Source organism: Dreissena polymorpha, chromosome 3 (genome assembly GCF_020536995.1).
Source record: "Dreissena polymorpha isolate Duluth1 chromosome 3, UMN_Dpol_1.0, whole genome shotgun sequence".
NCBI lineage: Eukaryota > Metazoa > Mollusca > Bivalvia > Myida > Dreissenidae > Dreissena > Dreissena polymorpha.
The window spans coordinates 83,701,851-83,717,760 of record NC_068357.1 but is presented as its reverse complement, the minus strand read 5'-3'; the positions used below and the strand labels follow the sequence as shown (position 1 = coordinate 83,717,760).

Sequence of the window (15,910 nt, the reverse complement as noted above, 5' to 3'; positions counted from 1 at the left end):
ATTACACATGACATATTGTCCCATGATATTAACATTTGTGCCAAGTTATTTTTAAATCTATATGGTAAAGGTATGGCTGAGGAAAAATTTCCACCCAGACTTTTGTACACTCGTGTAGACGTTCATACATGTACATGTACCAACAGTATGCGTGATACATGTACATGTATATGCCGCCTTACATTATGAAGGGCAGACACATTTATTGTTAAAAAAAACATGTTCACATGATTCATCATGATCATCAACATGACTTCTAGAGTATGTTCCATCATGAATGAATCATAAATGTGGCTAAAACAGTGGCTGTGTTTTAGTGCTGTAACAATATACCGGTATATCGGTATATATCGCAATACGCAATCCGCATATTGTATTGCGATACGATTTTCATCATACCGGTACGAAAATTTTACAAAAATTCATTCACATTTCGTCCACAAAAGCCATCCGAAATAATGATAACAAAGTAAACAAAACAAAGCAGTGTAAATATTTTTTTCGTAAAAAAGCATTCTGAAAAGTATATTATACGGAGTAACGTTGTTACATCGGAGCATTCGTTCGATGCTTTTGAACAGATTATCTTTGAATTAATTGCGCACAGCTGTAAATGTTTTGTTCGATTCTGAATTGAGCATTATTAAATTTGTAATCCAAATTTCGGAAATACGCTTCAAAATTTTAATGCTAATGCGACAATAAAAAATTATAGCGTCAAATAAAAAGTGCTTTATCCTTTGTCTCAATAAAAAGCGCGCGAAAATTATACAGACATGTAGGACGTCGCATGGAAAGTATGGGCGTATTTTGTGTTGTATAAAAATGGGAACATCACGTCAGGTGAATTACGCATGTTCAGTGGAAAAAAACGCCCGGGTTGGACGTTATTTCATCACATCTTTAAATAGTAACAAATGCCAAAATGTATTTGATACTTAAAAAAAGTTGCGAATGTTTGTGTTTCTTGTTATTCTTGAGCACATTTACCGGTATATAGTAAATATTTACCAACATTTGCTTTAAAACTGGAATATACGGGATTATCGGGTAATTGGCAAGTTATAATTTTGGTACAAGTTAGCAATATATTGCGATATATTGCAATACGGGTTTTTGAACTGACAATATATTGCAATACGGTTTTTGGCGTATTGTTGCAGCACTACTGTGTTTTTTACCCACCATTTTGGGATTGAGGCCAGGACCCTTTTAATTGGGAAATAACACATCATTTTGATAAAAATTGGGAAATTGACTGTTGATTTTTCCAAAACACATATTTGACCCAAATTTAACCAAAAACAAGAGATGTGTTTGTCAGAAACACAATGCACCCTATTGCGCAGCTTTGAAGCCATAATATATATCCTTTGACCTTGAAGGATGACCTTGACCTTTCACCACTCAAAATGTGCAGCTCCATGAGATACACATACATGCCAAATATATCAAGCAGGGATGGAAACTAACCTTTTTCAATTGGTTGCCCACACGAGCAACCATCTTTACTATTTTGGTTGCCCAGCTAAAGACTAACGAGGCCAGTACAATGTACATGTATTGTCATGTGTATCTAATACTTTCTTTCAATAAAAGATAACTGAACAAAATTGCTTTCATTACACTCTTTCTGTGAATAATGTCTTAATATGAGTCTGTGTGTAATAATTTCCTTGGCCTTTATGAATAAATATTATTAAAATTATTAATCAACAGTCGCCAATTTTATTAAATGTTTAATTGTACTTGAATGTTTCAAGCTTAAAAAAGCTAGTTGCCCGGCTGGACTACCAACTTTTGAATTTAAGTTGCCCAGGCTAAAATCTACTTGCCCCGGGCTCACGAGCAACCACTAATTTCCATCCCTGTCAAGTTGCTATCTTTAATAATGCAAAAGTTATTGCAAAACTTTAACCAAGGTTCAAGTTTTGGGACACACTCAATGAATGACAGACAGACAGGCCAAAAACAATATGCCCCCGATCTTTCCATCCGGGGGCATAAAAACTAAGTGGTAGCAATCTTTTTTACATTTTGAAATGGTGAAATTCTTTCTGATAAAACTAACTCTCAACTAGGAACATGCTTTTATCATTGATAAACATTCTAACCATGCTATGAGTTGTATAGTGCAGAGTGAACAAGTTATTACTATATCTGAGAGGATTTCAGCTGGTGCCATACATGTATGACTTAGTTTATTAGTAGTTTGTTACTACATGAATGTCTGACACAATTTAACATTTGCCTAGATAATGTAAATATCACATCATTCTATCCAAGTTACACTGACAATGTTTTTAAGATTCTACATGGTGCCTTTATTTTTTTACCTTTTTTAAAAAAATTGTCTTAGTTGCTGTTTTGGTCACTAGAACACAATATTTAAATAAGTGCTAATGAACATGAACAATGCAATAGGTTTTACTTGAGAACGCAGTTAGACATTAAAAAAATTGCAAACTGTTCATTGTTTTCCATTTAAATCAGTGTTTTTTTCACCTTTTGGGGAATGGTGGCGGGGCCCGTCCAAAGGGGAAAAACGCGTCGTTTCTCAGGAAAAGGGAAAAAATAAAAATTTACTTTTTTATACGTAATGATATTTATTATATGAATACACATGTATGCATGAATGTAATATTCACAGCTAAATGTCTCTGTCCTTTTTCTTAAATATATATCAATGATTTTTTCAACATAAGTTTCAGACAGTTCAGCCGTCTTGCACAGTCTCAGTTTTCCGAGCCATTTTGAGTCTAATTGGGATTTTTCAAATCGATAAATTGGCAAATTTTAGTATTTTTTATCAATAAAATAGACCAAATTGAAATGTTTTTATCAACAAATATTGACACAAAATAGATACATTAGGCCTTTTCCTGGCCATTTTGGGAAAAAATGCAATTCATGTGAAAAGTCCACTGATTTGGGAAAAAATAATTTAATATAAGTCTTTAAAATAATTCAAAATCATATTAATTATAGTTATATACTTTGTTGTTTATGAAATCATTTTGAGATATATTATCATTAGCCAGTTGTTTCGAAAAAAAAAATCCTTCTGGCGGCGATTTTTTCTACAAATTGGGGAAATATATATACTCTTTCTTGAGGGGAATGGGGCCGAATATCATTCATAACACTTCCAAAATACTTAAAAGAAAAAATGACATAATAAGATGTGTCACTTATATATATATATTGACAATTTGACAGCAAGTGGCCACGCCCATTCCCACCGTTCAAGCACATATAAATTATACATAGTCATGGTGGTATTAAATATGATAAATTCATTAGAATAATGCACTGAATTAATCGTCAACAATTATTGAATTCATCTTTGCAAGTCCATGCTCATTTCTAAAACAAAAGATGCACCTTCTACTAAATCCTGTGTCTATACATGTAGATTACCTGTGTTGTGACTGATTTGGGGTTGAACATCCATCCTTGGTAAGCAAGCAGCATTTTGAAGAGCTGCATCCTCATTAGCAAAAACATCTTTGTTGTGCCATATCCAACTATAAACCCCAGCAGCGCAATATTCATTTGGTACGGGATTCCTGTAAGCTCCATCCATTTTTCTCCTAAGTCCACTAAATTTTTGACAGGTTCCGAAAAAACCGTAAACAAAATTGCTGAAAGAAATCCGACAGCCGATGCCTCGCTAAAGTTGCGTTTGTAGATATCAAAGGCCCTATTCCTATAGGGCATCATTGAGCCCATTACTCGAAACATGTTGCTGCCGGATCTTAATTAATTCTTCTTTTGATGAACGTTTTTCTATTTTGTTGCCAACCCGTAACCGGAAACGACTCTTTGTTGAAACGGTGCGACCATAAATTGCGTCTTTGTATAACGACAATCGGAACACCTCGGACAATTCCGCCATATCGGCGATCGTCTGGTGTGGTGTAGCCCACTGTCCGATGCGTTCAGACACTCTGGATCAGCAGACGATTTCTTTCATAAATCTATCTTACGGAGGAATCCGAGATAGCCGATGTATCACGATTGGCGTTCAGATTGGTATAACGAGTCATCAGAACACATATTTTGATGACGTATTTCAACACAGGAAAGTATGGCTGAGTTTAAGGTTACAACTGGAAGAGATGGTTCGCGGTCATTTAACGGTATTTCGTTTATTTTAAATGTATAGAAACATGTATTCATGCACTTTGTCAATACATCTATTACTGAAGAATATAATTGACGTGTAGTTTTGTTTAACAGATGATATACTCGTTGTCAAAGATTGCACAACATATTCCGAAATCGAAATAAGAGTTAAGACATTCATATTTCATTTTCACACGGGAAGGTCCGGTAACGTCTAAACTATCAATCGAAAATCTCCTTATTATATTGCTGAATTTAATTTCATTCGCTCAACCTTATACTGTGGTTATTTAAGGTACTTAAGAATGTTACTTTCTGTGATATGACCCACATAAGTGCTTTCGTATTAACACTAACATGCTTAAAATAGCAGCTGTTTTGTTTAAACATATTTATTTAAGCTTGCTTGCACCAAAAGCCTTAGGTTTATTGAATTCTATTGAGTCGATTTCTTGGGTAGAACTAGTTGTGGCTTCCATAACTTTAAATGTCGCTTTTTATGATTTTTGACTGGCGCGACTTTATAGTTATGGACCAACCCCATTAGGAAAGTCAACCAGAAATTCCCGAAAAGTTGACAGTTAACAAAGACTAGGGCTGTCACGATACGCCGTGAGCGTACCGCGGTATATTGTGGTACGGCAACACTGTATCGCGGTACGTACCGCGATATTTTACAGAATATGTATCTGTGAAGAAAACAGCAGAATAACAAGTTTTACAAACTTTATTAAACTCAATAATCAGAAAACACTGGTATCATAGTATGACTACAAACTGTAAAAGAAACTGTAATAAACTTGATAGAAGTAGTCATTGTTATAATGTTATTGTTCGCGTCTTTTTCTAAAATGTCCGCCATGTTGTTTACAATAGCTGTGACTACGATCTGTGTAAATCGAACGCTTCAAGAGCATGTTCAAAATGCGGAATCAGCGGGCCCAGTATTGAAAATCCGTAGCGTTCTGACTCTTCCTCGACTTATTCAGAATCTTAAGATAACATGATTCGGAAGTGCCATGCTTTGAACGATCGATATACTAAAGAAAGAAAATAAGAAATAGAATAAACATCTTTTGGATAATTATGAACTTATTTGCAAAGGAAATCTGTCCCTAATTCCAAAAAAGGTACGAACCCATACATCGCCGTATTTTAAACGTGAAAGTTAAACATCTACAAGTGGAAGCGCTTGCTTGACCTGGATATTAACAGATTATTTATTTAGCCCATTTGAACCGCTTCTACATTTTTTAAAACGATATCTATATCAAAATAATTATGTAATGTATTTATATCTGTGCTAATATAATAATATTTAAAAAAAACCGGTGCGGCAACGCCGTACCGCGGTGCGATTTTTTTCACGACATGCACCGCGATATACCGGTATACCGGTGAATCGTGACAGCCCTAACAAAGACCGGTTCAAAACAGCTTTTAAATGCAGTTGTTGGCCCAAATCAACCACTTGATTGGAAAGATTGACATTTTTCACATTTAACTGTTATATTCTTTCACAAAATACTATCTAAAACATTTAAAATGTATCTATTCTGCTCTTACATATCGAGAAAAACAGCGATGTGACAGACTTTCTTGAAATGCGAATCTCCCGAGATTTCACGGTCATATGACGTTATTTCTATTTTTAGTAACAAACCATGTGCTCAGGTGTTTTCAAATTCAGAATGACATTTCCCGGTATTTTAATTATTCTGGCTTATTTTGTAAACAAATTGTAGTGTCAATACAAAGTCAAAGTAAATATTATATAAAACTACCTGATTCACAATGAAATCAGTCTTATAATCCACCAGACGTAAGTTGTTAATCACAAATAATAGATTTCAGAAAACGAAAGTAATGTTTACAATTTCAGCATAAAATGTCAAGGTTTATCCGAAAGTATCCAAATGAAAACTCGTCACGTGACAAAGCGACAATGGCGTCAAAATTGTGAATTTCAGACTGATGAGAGTTATTTTCATCTATTGTAAGATGCATTTGAAACATTTGAACCTTAAAATATTCCTCGATGCAGTAATTTATATTCATTCACCAATACATGTAGAAATGTATCCAAGAAAATGAGCTTTCTTTGATTTATAGCGTGACATAAATATGTTATGACTCTGGTTGACTTTCGATACGGGGTTAGCTTCAGCGTACAGGTCTGTCAATACTATATAAACTGTACGCTGAAGTTTCTTTAGCTAGGGTAGAACCAGTATTTGATGTCTTTGGTGGAGATCTCAAGAAAGCTCCCACTGCGGATCTTACCCCTGACCTGGTAGCAAAGCAGACACCATATCCACTGTGCCAGGTCACACATTGTTTAAATATCAAATAATTATTTGGGAGGAATGGATGAACAATGGTATAGTCTGTGACAGAGGTAAAATACACACGTTGGGCAAGGGCAGACATGGCAAAAGCAAGTCAGATATTGCCCATGAACATTTTAAAAGACCGACATTAAAATGTAAGATTGTCGTACTGACTGACTGGTTAATTTGGCATCCACATATTGTAACTCACTTGAAGTTCTCATATCATCAATATTTTGTGGTTGCCCTGCTGGTTCATGATATATTTGGAAATTAAAAGATCATTTTCTTCAAATTTCTTAACAGCTGTCAGTAACACAGTGCAGTATTGGTAATTTAGCAAATGTTTACAGACCGTCTTGAGTTGCAAGGTTTTACGGGACAGGAAATTCTGTGTCAAATATGCATAAAATGCCAGTCAGGACCCGTCATATTTGTTAATTTGCGTCCCACGGGACGCAAATCATTTTGACGTATTGGTTCTCATAATATCAACAAGAAACTCTGAAAGACAACTGCAGTACGTAATTGTCTAGAAGAATGTCCAAGTTGTCTCGCTTGTTGATTTATCGACCAATCGTTTATTGCTCACGGGCTGTTGCTAGGTGCAAAGTCCCGAATTGAGAGAACATTGCGTAAATGTGAGCTATTTATGTCACTATGAAAGAAAAGCTTACTGAGGTTCCAATAGATTATTATCTGGCAAGCAAGATTAAACTATAAAAATAAATACAATCTTTAATTGTATACTAGGTGTGTGTTAAATCTCGGCTATAGTTTACGTAAATAATCGATAACTATACTTTTTAACTAATTGATACAGCCAGCATATTTATTGGGACCCCCATTTTTATTGACTGGACCCCTGAAAATTATTAACAAGAGTCCTAGGGACCCCTAAAATTTAACATGAATGTAAAACCCTGAGTTGTCACCGGCAATATCAGACAGAACTATTCTTTTATGAAGAACAAACATCTTATACAATTATTGTTTTGTGAATCTGTGTTTAATCAGATTCATGCGCACATTCTGGTTAATTATGTTTGTCACTATATAACGTCTACAGTAATGGCATGTGAGTGAATTTAAGATGGTGAAAGGTAAACATATTAAGTATAATATGTTAGTCAAACACATCAATAAAACTCCTGAACATGTACATGTATGTATGGGGGATAGGCCCATTACCAGACCCAATTTTAAATGTAAAAAACTCACTGGGTTACCAACTTTATTAAAGAGGAATTGAAGATCGTTCCCTGTAAGTGCAGTGTTTATTTATGGCCCCATTCCCCTCAAGAAAGAGTATATATTTTTCCCCAATTTTGTAGAAAAAATCTCTAGAAGTTTAAAAAAATAATTTTTATAGAAAGATCTGTCTAATGATAAATATACCTCAAATTTATTTCATAAACAAAGTATATAACTATAATTAATATGATTTTGAATCATTATAAAGAGTTATATTTAATTAGTTTTTCCCAAATCAGTGGACTTTTCACATGAATTGCATTTTTTTCCCAAAATGGCCAGGAAAAGGCCTGATGTATCTATATTGTTTCAATATTCGTTGATAAAAACCTTTCAATTTGGTCCATTTTATTGATAAAAAATGCTCAAATTTGCCATTTTATCGATTAAAAAAATCCCAATCAGACTCAAATTGGCTAGGAAAACTGAAACTGTGCAAGACGGCTGAACTGTCTAAAACTAATGTTGAAAAAATCTTTGATATATATATAAGAAAAAGGACAGAAACATTCAGCTGTGTTTATTACTTTCATAAATACATGTGTATTCATATAATAAATATCATTACATATAAAGAGTGAATTTTTAATTTTCCCCTTTTCCTAAAAAACGACGAGTTTTTCCCCTTTGGACGGGCCTCGCCAACATTCCCCTAAAGGTGAAAAAACACTGAAGTGAGCAGCGCTTCGAACAGCGGCGCAGCCTCATGCAAAAAGGCCTTGACTAAATACTGGGATTGCAGTGATTTTTTTTGCTTTAATTTGTTACAGCCTGTGCCATTTGAATTGGGAAAATTAGCGCGATAAACCGTGAAATTGGGAAAAATAGCGCGATAAACCATGAAATTGGGAAAAATTAAGAATAATAAATAGGATTATAAGTAACAGAAGTGATATTGTTTTTAAGTGCATGTTCAGGGAGTTTTCTAGAAAAGGAGTCTGGTCAAATTGGTTGTTTTTTTTTATCAATAAAAGTGGCAAGTTTGGGAATGATTTATGGACAAAAATGACTAAATTCAAGTAATATATTTTGTAAGATGTTTAAAAAATAAAGTTGAGACCTAGATTTAAGAAATCATAATTAAGTTATATGAGACTTCTTTCTAAAAAAAAAAAAAATTTTTTTTTTTTTTTTTGGGGGGAATTTGGGCTTTTTTGGGAAATTTTGGTCAGAATTTTGGGAAAAAACGTGTATTTTTGCGATTGGGAAGCAGCCGAAATTCGGCTGTAAATTTGAGCAAAAAAAATCACTGGATTGGGGTGGAGGTAGAGGTTATGTACTTCACAATTCACAGACATCCATTCCGTCCAGCTCATGGAAAACAGAAACTCCAGATAGAATGCTGTTCTTCAAGAATGAATGTAGAGTGGACGCTCTTTTTGGGCATGATCCGTTTCATATGTTCTCTTTAATATATATTTCTGTTTGAAAAGGAGGTATATTTTTATCCAATCAAAATCTTATTTCCATATTGTAGACCATGATGACAGATGGAGTCGTGGTGGTGGTGGAGGTGGAGGAGGATACATGCGATCACGAGGAAGGGGAAACTTCCGTGGAAACAATCGGCGATTCCAGTCACAAAGTTGGTGTCTTATTTTCTTACTCTTCAGAATCTATACTCTTCATAAAATGTTTTCAAAAAGAGATGGACTGGAATATTCAGCAATTGCCAAATAGTTGAATCCAAATCCAAGAGACTTAAAAAAAATGTATAAGTGCAAAGTGGCATGTTTACTGTAGTGCAGAGGACTTTCCTGTATCAGTCATTGTTTGGAAAATAGCTGCCATCAATTATGATGATATTTGGCATATGGGAGGGTATCTGGGGTGGAATGATGTTGTATAGTGTCCACAGAATAATTCCTAAAAGAAAGGACAGTTTATCCATTTCGTTCCAAATGTATTTTTATACAAATTAGCACATCAAATATGCACTGAAACTGAACATTTTAGCAAAAAGGCATGTTGAAAAACATTGAGGTTTGTTTGTGCAATAAAGTACAAAGAACTTAATAGACCTTTAATTTCCAATCTGAATATTTCATGATCAGAATTTTCCCATTTGCAGGGTTTTATGTGCTAATCATTCTCAATTGGCGTGGTAACAATACATTTCCCAATTTAGGAAAAAAAATGCTGTAACATTAAATTCCATTAAGCTTATTGATTAGTAAATATTATTGTATGTAACACTTAACCAGAAAGACTGATACGATTTGAGTGGGTCAAAACACCAACAGATACCGGTATTATATCTTTTAAATGTATACATGAAACAAGTTGTATTTATTTAACAGAAATAATTAATAAACCTTTTTATTGTCAGTTTCTTATTTCTTAAGTTAAGAGCGTGTATACAATATTATTGTAAGTTATTGTGCAATGATTCTATTGAAATTCCAGACGTTATCCACATCTACTCTAGAAATGTTGTGGTAAAAATTAGCATATCTCCATAGATTGTTGTAAGCCATGCACAAGTCATGGCTGATGAGGGCTTGCTCATATTCTAACTGTAACCAGGGCAGTTTCTATTCTGCCTGTCACATTTTCTGGTTTTAAAGATACACGTGTATAATATTTGGCTTTTTTGGCCAAAGCCCAAAACTGCTTCCAGATCTCATTAAGAAATACACTCCTTTCTTCTAATATTTAGCTCAAAAAATTACAATTTTACTTGTTCTTCATGGTATGTTTTGCTTAAGTTTTAAATTGTAGTAAATCTCGGGAATAAATTGCTCATTTACATCCCTTAAGTTAACGCCCACCCTTACCAAGCAATCCTGTGTACTTTTCAGGGGGTGGCTACAGTTCCAACTACCGTGGAGGCAGGGGTGGGTTCAGGGGGAGGGGGCGGGGAGGGGACAGCTTTGGGCCGGGCCCCGGGGCAAGGCTTGATGAAGAGGGCGACGAAACCATGGGCGATTTTATGGACAGGGGCGCAGAACGATAGTAAGAAGGCGAACACTCTTGTGATGTATCATATGTGATTTTCTTTTGATTGATTGTTTAGTTTTATCAGAAGCATTTTGTATAAGTTTTTTATCTGAAAATACAAATATATGTTGTGTTTTGGTAATTATATAGATACGCATACCTGTTGTTTTCATAGCAACCTAAAATGATGATAGTCGACAGTGCTTATAGGCCTACATCATTAAATACGGAACAAAATATACAATACTAGAATGGATTAATATACATATTATATTTATGTCTTAAGACAGATTGTTGGTAGAACAATTCATTTTTTTTGGTTTTCATTGTTCCTGTCAATGATAAGATACAATTTGTTTGAAAGAGAAAGATTTACAAGCACTCACAACTGTTTGTTTATCTTTGAAACCATTTACAAAAATTGATATGTAAATATGTATACATAAAGTAATTAATTGGTAAATGTACATTTCAGTATTAAAAGCCCTTCATGCAATTTCATTTAAAACTAAGCATCAAAGAAGTTGTTTTATTTTCTTGTATCAACCAAAACCTTGTTGCTAAATTATATTAATGCTAAAGTATTACATGTAACTTATAGCAACCCATACGGTCGTCCAAGCAGGGGCAACGTTCGGGGAAATCTGAGATTTGACAACAGAAATAAGTCAGGTACTATAAAATGCAAACAACTTATGTCAACATGTTTCTGTATCTCTAACCTCCTTGTACAACTTTTCAATAACTATATTGAATATTTATATTGTGTTTCAAATGTGTTCTGAAAAGTCATTTAATGCTATGTATGTAACTGGCATAAGATAATAAGGTAGGATGCCTTTCTCGTATATTTGAGAATACCGGTGACTGCTTTTAGACTTAAATTATCCTATATGCATCATTGTTAATAAAATCACTCAGAATATTTGAAAAAAATCATATGAATGACCAGCCTACAATTTCATGATTTAAGGAAAGTGACCAGCTTTACCTATAGATTGGTATAAGGAATTGTAAGTGTTCAAAATGTTAAAACAACGCACAATGTATCGGCTATTAGTTATAGGTCCTTGATGGTCAATACCAGAGGTCCAGATAAGATGTGTATTTGCGTAAAATACGCATGAAAAAAAAGAAAATACGCATGGCTTAAAATTTTGTAGAGTAAAAAAACTCCTGGCTAAATTCGGATTACGTATCGTGTGCAATTTCAATGCGTATTAGCCGTTTATACATGAATATAAGTTCATGTAATCATGACTGGTTCCCGTCATTGTGTCCACACCAGTAAAAACGTAGTGACATCACCATCTATGTACAGAATGTGGTTCCCGACCTAATTTACTCCTCAGTCAGAACGGTATCATTTCATTTTGGCCCACGATAAAGGCTGATGTTGACACAACGGACTCTCCGCTGCATTTTTGAAAATCGATATACGCTAATGGTGAAAACATTTGACATCACATTCGAAAAAAAAAAAAACCAAATCGCCCAACTTCAAGCATATAAGTTTTGCTATCAGTTCATCTCTTGTGTGGCACGATGGAAAAACCTTTTTCCTTCAAGCACTTTTTAAATGGCAGCCGTAATACACATATATAATAAACAAGTTTTACGGATACCACCCGCTTACCATTCAGATAATGTAACTAAGCACATGTTTAAACTGTTAGATATATTAAAATCCGGTTTGCAATCAATGAATCCACTAGAATCATTATGTAATGCGAAAACTTGCTGCTTGCTTGTTTTTCATATGACCGTCACGATCTGTGCCGCCCTGACCGGCGCCGAAAGCGCTTTTCTTTTTGTGACATGTTCAGCAGCGTCTGCATGTTTTGTGTTTTATTGTCATGTAAATAAAACAAAAATTAATGGCGAGCCAGTTATAAATGGTCGATCTCTATTAAGTCGACATCGTCAATAGTAACACCAGAAAAAATTGTACGCCCTATTATTGACAGTATATTAAATAAAACAAAAGTTATTGCTTTATTGTGTACAAAACTGCTTGTAATAGCAAGTTAACACTACAAGTACAATTTATTATTAATTCAGGTCCTTTGAACATAAATACTCCTTAAAATTATCGGATTATGATTTTTACTCATCAATTCAAAAATTCATGAGTGAAATACCCTTCGGCTGAAAAAATTATCTGGAGCTCTGGTCAATACTATGACCCGGATCGTGCAAACAGGGGTCTAAGGCCATATGCAGCCTGCGTAGCTCCAGATCAGCCTACGCATATGCAGTCTGGTGAGGAGCAAAGCTGTCCGCTAAAATCATGCAAGGTTAAGAGTTCTCGCTAGCAGACATAGTAGTTCCTGACCGGACTGACTGACTGCACAGACCAGACATAGTAGTTCCTGACCAGACTGACTGACTGCACAGGCTGGTGTGGAGCTGTGCTGGCCACATAGGGCATAAGACCCATTATAATTTATTGCATGACATGGCTCTAAAAACATGTAAATGCCAATTTCCCAACTGTAAACAAGCGTCTGGTTTATTTCAGCACCAGATCGCGGGACATTTCGAAGATTGGGTCTTCCCATTGACAGCCGAGGTGGCGGAGAATCTGAGTGGTTCAAAATTCTGGTAAGTGGTTGGCCATATGGTTTGAAGAAATATTTACACAATCAGATTCCTGCTGGAGTATAATAATTTAATGATGTATTTGTCTCTAAAAATTCCTAATGTTTATTTTCCAATGCACTATATATTGTATTGCTGACTGTATTTCTCTCGTAAAAATGTCAGCCAAGTATCAATTAGGCACAACATTTTCCCGAATAATTTAATATGGATTTTATTATTGGAACCTTGTTCTGGGAACACTGGGCTCAATTAATGTCAGCCCAGGCTGATCAGGGTAAACACTTTTGCTTTTATGGTATTTTTCTCTTAACGCAAGTCTCTTCTTAGGAAAAATCCAGTTTAGGTGGAAACTGTAAGCCTAGATTAGTCTGTACAGACTAGACAGGCTTATTTTGGACAACACTTCACATACATTTATTTAGAGCAGTTTTACAAGAACAAGGCTGTATAACTCAATATGTTGTTTTGCTTGTAGATACCGTGGGGCAAGAAAGCAGACAAAGAGTTCATACTGAAGCAGATTAACACTCACATAGACACACCATTTGTTCCAACATATGTAAGTGGCAAACGATTACTGCCAGTGAGTTAACCCTTTTAGCGCTGGAACCAAATTTTGAAGGCCTTTGCAAACAGTTTGGATCCAGATGAAATCCTCAGGATCCAAACTGTTTGTTATTGTGATAGTATTTTTTGGAAAAAAAATCAAAGAAAATGCTAATTTTAGAAATTCAGCAGACAACATTTTAGCAGACAACAAATTTCCCAGCATGCAAAGGGTTAAAAGTAAAGCAATCTTTCTAGGATGTGGGTTCTTGTAAATAGGCAGATGCATACTTAACCCTTTGCATGCTGGGAAATTTGTCGTCTGCTAAAATGTCGTCTGCAGTATTTCTAAAATTAGCATTTTCTTCTATTTTTTTCAAAGAATACTATGATAATAGCAAACAGTTTGGATCCTGATGAGACGCCACGTTCTGTGGCGTCTCATCTGGATCCAAACTGTTTGCAAAGGCCTTTAAAATTCGGTTCCCGCACTGAAAGGGTTAAGAGTTTAACTTTGAATAATAGAAAAAATTCATTAAAGTCCTGTCCAATGTAATTGACAGAATGATGCAAATCCGTACGCACTTAACATTATTGTTTGCCTTCTACACATGTAACCGATTGTCTATGTATAATTTACAGTTCCATTTTGAAGACAAGGCAGCTGTGTTCTATGTTAATGATGGACGGGCAGCAGATGCCATCAGAAGTATATCCAAGCAGATCACCATGCCTAATGGATATAAGGTAGTATAGACATCTTTGGAAAGAGTATTCACATTTGATATGAATTTGCAGAATGTGAAGTGTAAATAATGTATATTCTTTCCAATGGTGACTTTTGCTGTTAACCCTTTCCCACTCTGAAGCAAAGTTAAAATATGCAAACAGCATAAAACCACAGCAACCTGCGAGTAACTTGCAGTCTGTTCAGGTTTTATGCTGTTTGCTGCACATCAGTATCTAAGGGTCGGAAATGAAGCCTTTAAAACTTGAATTTAGGAAGAAAGACCTTTAATTAAATTAAACTTTCTAAGGGACTACAAATTGATCAAAATACATATCTAAGTGGTAAAGGGTTAGCATTCACACAGTTGACCTTCTCCCAACTTTGTCAGAAGGGTATTACAGCAATCACACCCCTGTTAGATGGTTTGTTTGACATTTTCAGATGACTATCTTAGTGAAAGGCAGCTACCCTCCAAACATTCCAATGGGTGATGATGAGATACAGAAACTGAAGGTTTGTTTTGCTTTAACCCTTGCAGTGCGGGAACCGAATTTTAAAGGCCTTTGCAAACAGTTTGTATCCAGATGAGACGCCACAGAACGTGGCGTCTCATCAGGATCCAAACTGTTTGCTATTATCATAGTATTCTTTGAAAAAAATAGAAGAAAATGCTAATTTTAGAAATTCTGCAGACAACATTTTAGCAGACGACAAATTTCCCAGCATGCAAAGGGTTAACTACCTGTGTTGTGTTGACATAGTCAAACTGGAGAGAATCATAGTGCCATAAGGCGTAAACTTCGGAACCAGTGCCTTGCAGACACAATTGTATTTTAATGTCATAAATACGTTACCTGCTATCTATTTCCTGCACCTTTAGTGGGTTATCTCATCCAGATATTAACCAAGCACCGGCAAACATCCACCTCCATAACGTAAGTAGATAAGTAGGTCAGGTTAAACATAGTACAATGTAATCTAACCGGAAATCAATACCCACAATGCATCTTCCTTTCCTGGAGAACCTCCATGCAGCAGGCCATTTTTCTTCTCGGAGTGAAATTTGGATTTTCTTTAGTTTCTGCGTGGTTGTTCGGGTAATTAGAGGGATAAATTGTGTTATTTATCTTTTCTCGTTCATTCAGAAGTTATTTCTTGTAAATATTGTTGAAACTTTAATTGCTTTCAGCTTTGCCGGGTTTTTCGTGCGTGCTTATGCACTTGAGCACGTGCATTTCGTGATTTTCGTCAATAAGCAATTAAGAAGATTTGTACAGTGTAAATAATTGATTTTAACTGTTTTTCATCAAATCTGTTTTATAACCACTGTTTATTCTCTTGTAGGTTCTTTTCTTTTTCTTCTGTTTCAGAGAATTAG

The 15,910-nt window shown here is 35.1% G+C and overlaps 2 protein-coding genes across 2 annotated transcripts in view; one reads left to right on the top strand and one right to left on the bottom strand.

Moving 5' to 3' along the window:
* The window catches only part of LOC127875035 (carnitine O-palmitoyltransferase 1, liver isoform-like), a 45,077-nt gene extending 41,213 nt beyond the window's left edge, over nucleotides 1-3,864 (bottom strand). Inside the window, exon 1 of the mRNA XM_052419835.1 lies at nucleotides 3,421-3,864. Coding sequence (XP_052275795.1) covers nucleotides 3,421-3,744 — 324 coding nt within the window. The 5' untranslated portion in view covers nucleotides 3,745-3,864. The remainder of the gene's footprint in view (nucleotides 1-3,420) is intronic.
* A 118-nt stretch (nucleotides 3,865-3,982) lies between these two features.
* Nucleotides 3,983-15,910, top strand: part of LOC127875036 (nuclear RNA export factor 1-like) — a 36,582-nt gene continuing 24,654 nt past the window's right edge. Inside the window, exons 1-8 of the mRNA XM_052419836.1 lie at nucleotides 3,983-4,142; nucleotides 9,190-9,297; nucleotides 10,514-10,667; nucleotides 11,254-11,324; nucleotides 13,174-13,256; nucleotides 13,732-13,815; nucleotides 14,445-14,549; nucleotides 14,974-15,045. Coding sequence (XP_052275796.1) covers nucleotides 4,091-4,142; nucleotides 9,190-9,297; nucleotides 10,514-10,667; nucleotides 11,254-11,324; nucleotides 13,174-13,256; nucleotides 13,732-13,815; nucleotides 14,445-14,549; nucleotides 14,974-15,045 — 729 coding nt within the window. The 5' untranslated portion in view covers nucleotides 3,983-4,090. The remainder of the gene's footprint in view (nucleotides 4,143-9,189; nucleotides 9,298-10,513; nucleotides 10,668-11,253; nucleotides 11,325-13,173; nucleotides 13,257-13,731; nucleotides 13,816-14,444; nucleotides 14,550-14,973; nucleotides 15,046-15,910) is intronic.